A 13,463-nucleotide genomic window follows, 5' to 3' on the forward strand; every position below is an offset into this window, starting at 1 on the left:
GGTGCTGCTAATGACATCTAGTGGGCCAAGGATGCTGCTGAACATGCTACTATGTACAGGACAAGCCCCTACTACAAGAAATTACCCAGCCCCAAATGTCAGGGTGCTAAGGTTGAGAAACCCTGGACTCAATGCCTGTGCTTTTGCTCTGTAGGGTGGGAAGGTAAGGGGTTGGAGAGTCAGCAGAACAAAATGCAGAAAAGCATACCCTAAAGGGCCTTGGGTGGGAGGGGGATGGGACTTCTATGCTGAGGTTAATGGAGAATCGGGACAGCTGGTGAGATTTCTTCCAGGGTTGGCCAAAGCCCTGCTCAGTTTCTCCCAACCTTGCCAAGTTAGTCCTGGGACTTCACATAAAATTTGTCCTGGAGTGACCCTGACTTCCAGCTCAGGGTTGTGGCAAAATATCTTCCTGGGTCTTCCTGCAGGTCTTCCCAGCCAACGCCCCTGGGGCCAAAATATTCCACTTAACAGTCCCTGGGAAGCTCCACATCAGCACCATTGTTCTGGAGGGTGAGAGTGTAACAACTGGAGCAGCCAAGGGCCAGATGGTATCTAAGAGCAGTTTTAAGTGCTGTGAAAGGGCAAAGCCAGTAGGATCACTTTAGCAAGCTCCTGTCTAGGGAGGAATAGGGAATATAGAGCAGGATGTAGGGACAACTGGCCTGGGAAGCAGGGTTCTAACCCCAGAGGTTTGTTTTACATAGCCATTCTCCTTTAGGTTTGGTATGCAGCTCCTCAGGACCTTTCCCAGTGCCAATTCCTGGAGCTCCCACACACCCAGCCAGTCACCATCATGGGCCTCCCAATACTGGCCTCCCAGGGAGGCAGGGTCTAAGCTGACTGTGCTGACAGGAAATACCTCTCGTTCCAAGCTCAGAACCTCTGGAGAACTAACCAGCAGATTAGGAGAGAGGAAGAGGGGGAGGAGGAGGGAGACAGTCTTGGTGTGAGAGGGAAGAGGAAAGAACATACAACCAAGGTCCCTCATATTTGAGGATCCATCTCCATCCTTCCCTCTCCACCGGTGGCAAGTGTGTTAGGGGAGAAACAAGGCAATGCAGTCGAGCAGGCCAGGAGGAAGATGTGGTAACAGCTGATTCGTTCCCTGAGGTCACACTTTCCAACAATCAGCTGTTACTAGGGTGGAAGGCAGGAAGTGTCTTAAAGGCACAATGTTCTGAACACAGGCTCAGAATTCTGTAGCTGCTAGAAACCATAGTCATTTGGTGGAGTCCTCAATTCGGTTGGTAACACGGAAAAGTCGAGGACACTTGTCCACACGTTCCTCTTTGGCGGTTGGGGTGGGGGTGGGGCTCTGATGAGTTGGAGTGGGTCCCAGATTTGCCCCTTTAAATAAGTGGTTCAGCAGCTTTTGCCAAGTCATTGGGTTCTTCACAGATTTTGTCCCCCCCCAGGCTCTGATTGGTCCCTGGGGAAAGAGCAGCCTCTTCATTGGCCTCCACCTTTGTAATCTCTTCCCTAAATAGGCCTGGGTCAGTAAAAAGCTTTTGGAAGGCGGGACAGAATTGGGGTATTAGGCGGAGGATAGGGTGGCTGACCAGATGCAGCTCGGCACGTCCCATCCTCTAGTTTCTGACCACAAGCCTTTCTTTTGCCCTCAGGTGAGGACTGTGCTATGAATCCTTCGTTAAGAAGCTGCTACTTTGAGAGGCTCTTGTCTCTCTGCGACTAGGACGAGACATCTATAAGTCTCCTGGTTAGGAAGGGCCCTCCCAAGAGGGGTGGACTAGATCTCAACAGTGAAAGCTGGGGCTAGGGGAGGGCAGTCCACCCTCTCCCCAAAGCCCTCAAGATTCCTCATTTAATGCAAGGGTCAGCTGCCCTTGGAGCTAAGTTCCACCCACTCCTGTTGCTTCGTCTGCTACACCTTTCCTTAGAGAGCTGTGGCCTCCTGTAGAGGTCAGCAAATCCGTTTGGGGGTTGTCTAGAAGAAGCACTCATGGCTCCGAAAAGGAGGGGCTGTAGCCCTTTAAGGACTTCGCCGGGATGAATTCAGAGATGAGTTTAAAAATGCCAACTCACAGAGCGCGCTGGATTCTGGGAACGGGGTGTCAGACCGAGAACTACATTGACCAGTGTGCACTGCAAACACACGCGCCTTCACTTCCTTCTGCTCTTAAGGACTCTGGTTTGACGTAGTTCTCTTCAAAGCGAGCAATCTAGGCTGCGGGCTGAGCCACACCCTTTCACCTATTGGCTAACTCGTGAGTTGGTGGGCGTGGCTTAGTGCAATTCCTCCAGGCAAAGCGAGGGGCCTCCTTGCCAATCAGAACTAAGGAGGCCGGAGAGGCGGGACCAAGGCGAAGGGCTAGCGCCCCCGAGTGGGTGTGGTCACGCTGCCCAGCAGTGGGAGGTGATTGGCCTTGGGCGGTGCAATCGCCTCTTGTGCGTCACGACGCCGCCAGCTGATCGGAGACTGGAGCCGGTGTGTGCTGGGCGCTGGGAAGAGAGAGCGCCGCCGGCCGTGGGGAACGGACGCACTGATTTGCTCCCGTAACCTCAGCACCCCCTCCTCACCCACCCAGCACCAGGTGGGTGTGAGCTGGGATTCCGGCCTCACAGGAGGGAAACATGCTAAAAGGGTAATGGGGGAAAGTAGGGTCCTGGCGGCCACACCCTGCCCTTCCGGGGGAGAGAAGAGGGGGCGGCGAGGGCACCCGCGCTCGGGGGAGAGGGGCCTGGATTAGCTGGAGTAGAGTGTCAGGAGGTTTAAGGAGACTCCAGGACAGAGTCGTGTTGGAAGGTTTTGCGGAGTAGTCGGGAAGAAGACGAGGAACTGGAGGTCTGGGGGCGGCTAACCACTGAGCCTTCTGGTAGGAGGATACGGGAACCAGACTCTCACCTTGTACCTTGGAGGATTGATTTGGACCGGTAGGCTAGCGGGGAGGTGCTTTGCCTTTGCCGACACTCACTAAATCAGGGCCAGTTAAGCGCCCTGGCAGAGAAGGGGTCTCTGGGCGGGCCGGCCCCTCCTCTCCTTCCCTCCAGGGGATGTTATGTAAGGGGGGAGGAGGAAGGAGTAGGGGGCGGCGGTGCGGGGGCTTTATGCAACCCAAAGGTTATGGTTTCACCGCGGTTAGTGGGGGTAGCGGGCAGGAGGAGGACCTGGAAACTCTACCCCCACACCGCCCAGTCTAACTGGCTGTCTTGGGCCAAGAGAAGGTCACCTCTGCACCTCCCCCAAGCCTGTCTGGTTGTGGGGCCCCTAGTCCAGGCCTGGCCCTGACCGCCTGGGAAGCCGGCTCGCTGGGTGGGGCGCCTGGGTTAGTCATCACTGGGCTCCCTCCCCACCTCTCGGCCAACTCTTGGCCCCTCCCTGTAGCCTCTGGCTAGGCTATAGCCCCCACCTCCCTCTGGCCCTAGTTACAGCCTCCAACTCTTTTGGCCTGTCATCTTGGCTGTCACACTGGGCTGGGGGTTGTCAGGGTGCCAAAGGGTTGATGGAGCAGCTGGTCAGAGGGTCAGTGCCCTGGGCCCACCCCGCCCTGCAGCCAAGGGCACCTGCTTGGCACAGACTCTCGGCAGCCGCTGAGTCCTTTGGGCTGAATGGAGCCCAGCTCAGGATTAGGAAGAAGTTAAACTGGTCACCTGGGGGAAGAAAGATACCATAAAGTTTTTGCCTCACAAGAGGGTTTTGTTATTTGAAACCCTCCCACCGCCACCATAATCTTATTTTGTGAGTAGAGAAGTCTCAAGGCAGAACCACCGCCTTGGACCCTCAGAGTTAATGGGCCCTGCCCCTGGACTAAGTGTCAGCACAGACCGTCCCTCCCTAGATCAGGGCCCTGGAGCCTGCCACGCCCCCAGCCCCCTCCCTGGGCCATGCTGTGGCCCGGCTTTTCCTGCTGATTCATGCGTTGGAACTGTGGGGGCGGGGCTTGGAACTTGGAACAAAGTTCAGACATGGAGGGGCCGGCAGACAGGCTGGAATTCATACCAGATGTACCCGGAATGCGCAAACGGAATGCCTGGCATTTGAGAGTCCTGGGGAAGCTGCCCATCCACCCTGCCATACCTCCCTCCCATCCAGCCTTTGGTACCCTGTCCTCTCCTCTCAGTCCCAGGAAACCTCTACTGACCTTCCAAACTCTAGACCTCCTCCCTTCCTCACTCTTCCCCAGATGTAGACCCCTAAAACTCTTCTTCTAGCTGAAATCACTGGAAACAAGTTGGGCTGAGCACTGAACTCACATTTGTGGACCTGAGGTACAACTTCTCACCTAATATCCCTGGGTGACTGAATGGGTGTGTGCAGGGTTCTAGGTTCTGCTCTCTGAATGCTGAGGAGGCTAGGGTCCTCTGTGGGTAGCTGGGGCGGGGTGGAGGAGGGGGCGGAGTGAGAGCAGGCTTTGGTTTCTACAGCCTTCAGTTCTGGGAAAAGGAGCAAGGAAGTATGCTTAGTATGCTTAGAACTGCCTCTTGATTCTCATTGAAGTTAACAGCTCCTGCAGGCCCAGGTCAAAGCTAAGAATTCTTCATTAGAAGGTTGAGCATTTGCTGGGACTGGACTTTAGTGGCCAGTGAGACAGTGTTCCTATGACATTGCGCTGCTCAGATCTTTCCCATTTTTCTTCCCTTACCCTTTAGGAGCCTGTACCTCCCACTTCCTCACCTGGCTGAGCTGCAGTAGTTCTTCAGTGGCAAGCTTTATGTCCTGACCCAGCTAAAGCTGCCAGTTGAAGAACTGTTGCCCTCTGCCCCTGGCTTCAAGGAGGAGGAGGAGGAAGAGGAGAGGAGCTGCTTTCCCCCTCATCTGGAAGGTGACAGAACTGGGGTTGGGAAAGTCTGGAATGACAGGGGGAGTAATGATACTTTTGGGGGAAATGAGCTCTTTTCAGTTGGAGAGCCTGCTCCCAGAGTGGCCCAGCAATAGAGAGAACAATTCTAGATTAAAGACCCTGGCTAAATGAAGGGATAGATGGTTCTGACTACCCAAGCAAGGTTAGTTGGTCTTTATGTGGTAATAGGAAGAAGTGGAGCACAGAAAACTCTGTCTACCCCTTTACCCAGATAACCATTGTTGACCCTCCTTCCTTGTCTCTCATTCTTTCCTACTGGCCTTTCCAGCTGAGGTCCAAAGATTTTCCTGATAAGATTCCTCCTCAGGAAAAAGGTCGTACTGAACCTAGTTGTTGCCCCCATGCTCTTACCTTTCCCTGAATTTCCTTAGACTGGCTCAGACTCTAGAGTCAGAGATAGTCACCTATATGTGGAATCCTGAGACCTGTTGTCTCAGCTTCTCCACCTGTGAGATGGGTAATCACACAGTTGAGTATGCACCAGGGAATCAGAAGCCCACTTGTGCAGACTCTGAGCCTGGGCTCTCCTCCCACTGTGGGTGGGAACAAAACAGCTTTTCACATAAGCTATTGTCCTCCCCCATCCCTGACCATAACCCCAGGAACTGGAGAGGGGGGTAGTTGGAGGGAGGGGCTGGGATTAGACCAATGCCAGGGGCTAGTAGGAACTCCGTCTCTACATTGACTTCCCACCATGCAAAGATGGACCTAGGCTTCCCCTGCCACCCAGTGCAGGACTGCGGCCTCTGATGGGCTTCCAGCTGCTGCTGCTCACTTTGCTTTCTAGGATTAATGTGTGAGACAGCTCAGGCCTGTGCAGGCAGGAAATTCTCCCCTCCAGCAACCAGGAGAGGTGGATTGCTGGATGTGATTCCCTTTGGGGCATCAGGCAGTGTAAGCCTGCCACCCCCACTGTTCTGTTTTGGAGTAGGAGGTGTGCAGGGAGCTGGGTCCTATTCTCCATTTATGAGAAACAGATATAGGGGAGAGTATATCGAGAGCTGGCTTATGTTGGGACTGTACGGTAGAGCAGGTGGGTAGACCGAGTCCACTTACAGGCTGCAACAAAGATCACTCTGTCCTTGGACATTGTTTCCATCCTTTCTTCCCCTCATTTCACTGGCCAGTGTCTCCCTCCAGCCTTGGGTTTGTGGCTCTGCCATCCTCACCTATCATGGAGCAGAGATGAGGAACAGCCTGGGAACTCAGAGGCAGGCAGAAGACCAGTGAAGGAGCAGGCCCAGAGAGCACAGAGATGCCCTATCTGGGCATCCTGCATAGAGGGCCCATAGAGGCCAGGAGCGTCAGAGGATGATGGAGGATAGCCAGCTGTCATCAAGGATAAGCTTCCAGCCATCTACTATATTCACCATTTCTCTCCAGTCTTTCTGCCTCCATCAGAGAGAGGCTTCATTCTCCTACTTCCATCTCTCCCCTACCCTGTAATTTTTATAAAAGCAGCTTCAAGGAGCAAGAGCCAGCTGTGAAAGGACATACACAGGAAATTCATAAATGAAGTTCAAATGGATAAAATCATGGAAAATGTGCTTCATTAGTAATTGAAGAAAGACAAATATACCTGGAAGCATTTACCCTTAGCAAAACTATAACAGGAAAAAAATAAGACCCAATATTGGCAAAGGAGTACTAAAGTAACACTCCGATACATTACATATTTGGGTACAAATTGGTACAGCTTTCCTGGATGTCAGTTTGGTAATAGGTGTCAAACACCTTAAAAGTTTCTGTGGTCTTTGACATTGTAAGTCTACTTTGGGGGTATAACCTAAGAAAATAAAGATTTAGTTCTAAGATGTTCATCCCAGCATTGCAATAGAGAAAAACAGGAAGCAACTGTCTGATTGGGAATTTGTTTCTTTTCTACTGTAATGACAATTTGCAATAGGGGATTGCTTAAGTAAATTACTGTATGTCCATCCAGATGGTGGGATATTGTGTAGCCATTAAAAGTCGTGTAGAGGAACATTTTGACTCAAAAGCAAAATACTTTTTGAATATTAAAAAGGTTATAAAAATGGCATATATTATGTGATCTCAGTTTTGTTTTTTTTAATATGGATGTATACTTGTGTACATAAAACATAAAAAAGACTGAGGATATACTCCAAAATGTTGAAATAGTGGTTATCTTTGGATGGTGGGATACAGTAATTATAATTTTCCTCTTTGGTTTGTCTGTAATTTCCAAATATTCTACATTAATTGTGTATGGTTTTCATATAATAAAATGTAAAAGAATCAGTGTAATTAAAAACAAAACAAAACTTGGATAGCTAGGCATGGAAGAATGAAAGGATGCCTCTAGCCCGTTGGAGAACTTAGTGGGGTTTTGGTGGAGAAAGGGGACTCTTCAGATGTTTGCAGGAGCACAATTGGTTTATGACCTCATTCTTATGGAGTAGCTGGAGTCAACCCTCTCCCTGTACAGGAAACAGCTCCCTGATTCTGGCTGTAAGCCAGCTAAAGAGGTGTGGAAGAAGACTGGAGGAAAACAGTAAAAACCTGTCACTCCTCAGGAGATGGGGGAAGATTTTCCTCTCCAGGCTGAAAGGTTCTAGAATACTAACAGGTCCTGCTGCTGAAAGCACTGACTGGTCTTTGTTTTTTTATTCTTCCCCAACCTTGAGGTGACCCTGTGTGACCTCTCCTTGCCTCCTCAGATTGGAAGAGATACTTTCCTATTCACTTAACGGGTGCCCAGCCCTGGGGAAGGGGTGCTGGCCGAAGTTTAGAGCTGTACCCTTTTGCCATCCCTTCCTAAGAGTAGGGCTCCTCTGTAGGGCTCCCAAAAAAGGTTGGGGGAGGAGTCTCCAGCGGTCGCTTCTCCAAAATGGGAGCTGCTATTCCGTTTGAGTCGTGCTATGTAAGGGGGCAGAACTGGAACAGTAGAGTTGCTGGGATGTGTTAAGAATCTGGAAACTGCGCGAAGTAGAATGAGCTGGCTCCATTCCCCAGAAAGTGAAATACACCTTCCCCCACCACTGAGACGGGGGCTGGTGCTGGGCAGTGCGGTGGCGAGGTTCAAGCAAGTGGGAGCGAACATGCGCTGGTTTCTTAAGGGCTGCCAGAGCGGTGGTGGAGGGGTGGTGACCTGCAAGTAAGAGGTTAAGAGTAGGGAAAAGACGTGAAAGTTAATGGGGCGGAGCCTCTGGGGATGTCAATTGAGATTCGGAGCTCCGAGGGGTTTAGGACACCGGGAGGTGGGGGAGTCTCCTATTGACATCCCGGAAGTCTGTTTCACTGGTTGGTCTCTGGAAGCCCCGAGCCCACCAACCCCTACTAGGGCGGGACGCGATCTGGTTGCCGTGGTTCCAGGGGCGGAGGCTCTACGGCTGCTCCAATCACCGCCCAGCCCAGGGATGGGGGCGTGGACGAGCCCGGTAAAAGTTACAGTAGATTCCAAACGCGGGGCGGGTGGGGTGCGGGGAGCCCAGGGGCACAACCGGAGTTCACAGTACTCGCAGTGGGTGTTGGATGCGCCTGGGCCGAGAGCGCTGGGGCGCACGGGCACTGATCCGGACCTAGCGCGACCACCAGGCCATGGCGCCCTCGGGCTCCTCGTGATAGGCACCTCCTTCGCCGCCTTCCGGGGGCTCCACTGGGGGCCGCAGCTGCTGCCCACGCCGCGTGTTGCTCGGGACCGTTCCAACTGGCGTACATCTGTGTCTCCCTGCTGCACAGCCTGCTCACGGGGCCCGGAGCGCTCGCTGCTCGGTGGTTCGTAAGGCACCGGGGTGAGGGTGGAGGCTAGGCTGAGATTAGAAGACACAGCGGGTTCCTTTAGAATTTATGCCAGACCTTGAGAGTCTGCGACTGGGTGCGGGTGTGCACAGTGGGAGACTGGGGTCCGGGGTCTGCATCGCTCCATGGACCACCATCTCCTACAGGTTGTCGCTATACCCTCAGATGGCCGCGGACCCTGTTCATGGCCACCCGCCCTGGGTCCTGGTGATGGTGGCTGTAGCAGGGTGAGTCTCCAGGGAACGCTGAACCCGTTGTGGGGGAGCAACCTTCCCACGGTAATTCCAGGTCCCCTTCCTCCTCTCTGGCAGGGGTTAAATGTTTCTGGCAGCTTTACTGAGGGAAACTAAAGAACTGGGTGAAGGAAAGGATGGGCATTCCTCTCCAGGGGCAGCAGTTTGGAGGAAGCCTGTCCCACCCTCTCCCCACTTGCTCACAGGTTATCTTCTGTCAGATGGAGCTGACATGCTATAGAACCAGACCTTGGGCCAAGCCTGGGAGCTTCTCGGTCACCATTTGGTGGTGAGACTCAGGAGAGGCAAGACAGGAAGTGTGACATACTAAGCCTGGGGGTCCCCAATCTCTTGTGAGCTTTCTGTCTATGATTTACCGAATCTCTGATGCTGTTGGCCAGCTTAATCCTCCCAAGCTTGGGCTGAATTTCAGGGGAGGGGATTGAATTCCACAGCTGGGAGTCTGAGCACTGCTTAAGGAACTTGGAGTCCACAGGTGTCCAGTTGATTGCAGAAACATTGAATATGGAGCTTTTCTGAGAAGGAGGAGTACCAACATAGGGAAAGGGGATGAAAGCCCAGGAATGGAAGTTACAGGGTAACTGCAGATGCTGCAGCCCTAGGGAAGACAGCCTCAGGGCCAGGGCTGCTCCCACCCTATGGAGGGGTTGTTTTAAGGCCACTGAGGCCCCCACTATAAGAGTAAGCATAAAGGTTGGTGTTCTGGGGGTGCTACAAAATGCTTGGTAGCCCCTCGCCTAAGCACTGTGATATTGGGACAAGATGGCAGGTCATGGAAGGTTCTCTGACCTCTGAGCCCAGTTCCCAGTAGCAAGCTGCCTTAGCACCTACATTCTGTCCAGCTACGACATGGACTTCTCTGTGTATCTCTGCTCCTGAAACTGAACTCTGCCTGCCTGCACCTACAGAAATAACTGCTGCTTTCTCACCAGGCCCCACTCTTGGCCTTCAGTGTGGCCAGCTGGCAACCCTGGCACTTTTCTCCCTGGTGCCTCTAGGGTGGATGAGTATGTTTTGATCTGGCAGATCACTAGGCACCTCTTGCTCTGGTCATCCTTGGTGGAACTGGGCTGGTCGCTGTGGATGCCATGAGCATCACTCTGTGTGTCTGCATTTTGGTCAGAGGTCCTCTGGTCTCAGCCCCATCCACCCATCCCTGGGCACAGGATATGTTGTGATGGTGTTACCTGGGATGATTCCACCTTCAGCCTAAAAGTAAAAGGCTAGAGAGACTTAGGCTCCTCTTCTGCAAGTCCTGGGGGAGGTAAGAACAGGAGAAGATGATGGTGGTCTTCAATGCATAGTCCTCCTTTGGGTTAAGGACTGGGCTGGATTTTCAGTATCTCATTTCCTCTTCCAGCTAATTCACCTCACTTGCCCATTCCTAGGATCTGAGAAATGCTGATGCTCTTGAATGGGTGGGAACCTGGGCCATGTTCACTGAATTTCATCATCAGATGACCACCTTTTCCAGCAAACTAACTCAAGAGGTACAGCCAGTGCTACCAGAAGGGGGTGACAGGAGGCCTGAAGCTAGACAAAACTGCCAATGGGAACAGAAAGCCTTTACGTTAGCACAGAGACAGGTATAAAGTCCTACTAGGATCAGATAGGTGTGGTATGGAGGGGGTGAGGTTAGAGGGAAGAGAGGCAGTGGGAGGAGGGCACAGCAGGTACTCTCCATAGCCAGGAGGACATAATAGTTGCCAAGAGACAGAAGAACCTGACAATTGCTGATACCTCTAGTTCTCAAAATCACACCATTTGTTTGTACTTAACCCTAGTCCTACTGTGTCCAGTATTTGCATTTTTAATTTGTTTAGTATCTTCTAACCTTTTCAAAGAAAATGTAGATTCCTAGAGGAATGAGCGTGGGGCTAGGTCCGTCTTCTTAGGACAGACTGAAGCCCAGAGCCGTGGCAGGAATTCAAATGCCCATTTTGGGTGCCCAGTGCAGGGTCTTCCAAGGTCCAGGGCTTTCATGAAAGAATGAGAGCAGAGGCAGAAGCAGATGAGGGAAGGCTTCCACTTGGCTGCAGAGGGATTAAGGAATATCTGACCATCTTCTGGGATTCATTCACAATCTCTTTCTCCCCTGCCACTTCTGCTGTTGTTGTTTTTTTTTCCTATTGTGTAAGGAGCCCTCCTTTTTTCAGGCAGAATATCCAGGTTATAGGAAGTTTAGAAGAGATTAAGTTGCTATTCTACTAAACATTGGACAGAAGAGATAACCTTAATCATCCACAGAAAAGATACATGAACAAAAGCAAGAGACAGGAAGATTAAAACAAAAAATTGTGCCAAAAAGCTGAGCTAGAGAAAGACAGAGGGGACAATCAAGATGGACATATGTAGACTGAGGGACAGATAGAGAGAGAAGGATTAGCTGCAGAGAAGAGACAGAGGCAAAGAGAGATAGAGAGCAAGATAGAGAATCCTTGGCAGCAACATCAAGAAAGACTCATAGACACTGAGAGGAACCAAAACTGTAGAACTGGTAAAATGGTCATAAACAAAGAGGACAAGAAAAATAGAAATAAAGGCTGATAGGAAGGGACCCTAAGGCTGGAAGGCCTAGATAGTCTAGACAGTGAAATAACGAGTGACAAGGAGGAACAACGAGACCAGGAGACATGGGGACAAGAGAGGCAGACAGATCAGCAGTGAAAAGAGAGGCAGAAAGGGAGACAAGGGGGAGACTGGTCAGGGGAGCTGTGAAGCAGAACAGAAGGTGAAGGAGGCAGTCAATGGAAAGATTCATTGACAGAAAAAGAAAGCAGGAAGTATGTTGAGTTGGAAACAGGCAGAATGACAAAAGACAAACAGCTACAGTGTGACCCACAGAGAGACTGACAGGAACTGATAGGCAGAAACTGGTAGGAAGATGAGGAGCAGTCAGGGTCAGGGATGTGCACTGAGATAGAATAGGCAGAGGCCTGAGGAGAATCACAGGAAGAGTGGGGGAGACACAAAAAGATTAAACATCCAAAGGAAGGAACAAGGAAAAGGAGGAAACACAGAGATTGAGAAAAAAGAATCGAGACAGGGGAAGAAAGAGAGGGAGGTGAGAGCTCACCATCATAGAGTTGTTAAAACCCAGGCACAAAAGGGAATAACAAACAGAGCCAGGAGAAACCGTGACAGAAGTAAATACAGGCAGAAAATATGAACAGAGGCTTTACATGTAATCAGAGTAAACCGGAGAGGCAAAGGTATGGAAGTTGTGATAGAAAAATAGTAGAATTCTGTCAGTTTGTCCTTAATAGAAGTTGTATCTTCAAAACTCAATTTGCCATCTTAACTGAACACCTTGATTAACAAAAACATTGTCTTGAGTTTTCAAAGAAAAAGAAATGTGGCAAACCCATGGGGAAATCTGTTCTCTAAAGTGTTGACGTCAATACCGATTGACTCGAAGCCCTGCACCTTTCCTTTTGCCACTCTCATAAATTCATGGTCCGAGTGATCCTGGTAATACTTGATAGTATCTGTGAGAGGTGCCCAGGAACCTGACCATTAGGGAAGTAAGATTGTTCCTGTGGGTCAAGTAGTAAAACCTGTCTGTGAAGGGTGAGGTGAGCTACTTGTGGGGACAGGACATGAGTGAACGTCTGAAGAGTTTTGGATCACGTGCCGATTTCCATCATGGTGGCCCAGTGAAACTTTAGGAAGGCAGGACTAGATTGTGACTGTAACTGATTAAATGGTTATCTCATCAACTAGGTCAGTTACAGATGGTGTGGACCAAATACAGATGAAGAAAATCAGAGAGGCATGGCTAAATAGAACCTTAGAAAGAGGCTCAGAAAACGCAGAGGTGGGCAGATGCTACCTTAGATACAGTGAGTTTGGTCACTGTGACGGCAGCCTGTTCAGACCTCGCCGTTGCCCAGTTACTGATTCCATACCTACTGAGCTATTGGCTAATAAACTGTTTGTCTTCTGGAACAGGGGAAGGACTTTCCTGGCTGGGGGATGCTGATATTTTAAGGTCTCAGAACACTATCCTGATCATAAATAAATTGCTCTGCAAATAATCGCATCAGTGTTTTGTACCTGTGGTTACTTTGAGTCTCTTTTCTTGGCTGCAGTGGTGGCCCAGTTTACAATGTAATGCTGGATTGTGGAAGCTTTGCTATGGGAAGGTCTCCTCTTGGCGCCACCTTTTTGACCTACAAAAGCCTTAAAGTGTTCTAAGATCCTCTACTATCAACAAGCAAATGCAATTTATTCAGTAGAATGGGCTTAAAGCAAGAGAATGGATTCAGAGAATTTGGAGTGATTCTCAGTGCCAAGAGTTGAAACCAAAAGAATCTTGTAGCCAAATTAATCTTGAGTTAACAAAAATAATGAAACAAACCTCTATAACCTGAGTGTTCAAGTCTTTATCATATATAAAATCTGGATTTGTCAGGATGAAAATTAGAAGCCCTCACTCTGCAAGAGATGACTTAGAGATGTTAAGTTTTAAAGAACTTCTCCTATATTGAAATGAAATGTTTGTTTATAACTATTAACTTAAAGTCATAGCATCCCACGCTGAACATTTGTGTGCTCCTACCACGTCAGGCATCTTTTATCGATCTCATTTAGTCCCACACAACAGAGACTCATCCCATTTTTA

General features: G+C 50.4%; 1 protein-coding gene across 1 annotated transcript; it reads left to right on the forward strand.

Moving 5' to 3' along the window:
• The first annotated feature begins 2,421 nt into the window (after positions 1–2,421).
• TLCD2 (TLC domain containing 2) lies at positions 2,422–13,015 on the forward strand. The gene is given in 11 exon segments (XM_037022779.2): positions 2,422–2,555; positions 4,174–4,230; positions 4,612–8,495; positions 8,498–8,558; positions 8,732–8,812; positions 8,927–9,107; positions 9,641–9,698; positions 9,701–9,802; positions 9,805–9,853; positions 9,855–9,959; positions 9,961–13,015. Coding segments are annotated over 9 exon segments (1,260 nt in total). The 5' UTR covers positions 2,422–2,555; positions 4,174–4,230; positions 4,612–7,978; the 3' UTR covers positions 10,067–13,015.
• The last annotated feature ends 448 nt before the right edge of the window (positions 13,016–13,463 follow it).

The sequence above is a fragment of the Manis javanica genome, chromosome 4 (assembly GCF_040802235.1).
Source record: "Manis javanica isolate MJ-LG chromosome 4, MJ_LKY, whole genome shotgun sequence".
In the NCBI taxonomy this organism is placed as follows: Eukaryota; Metazoa; Chordata; class Mammalia; order Pholidota; family Manidae; genus Manis; species Manis javanica.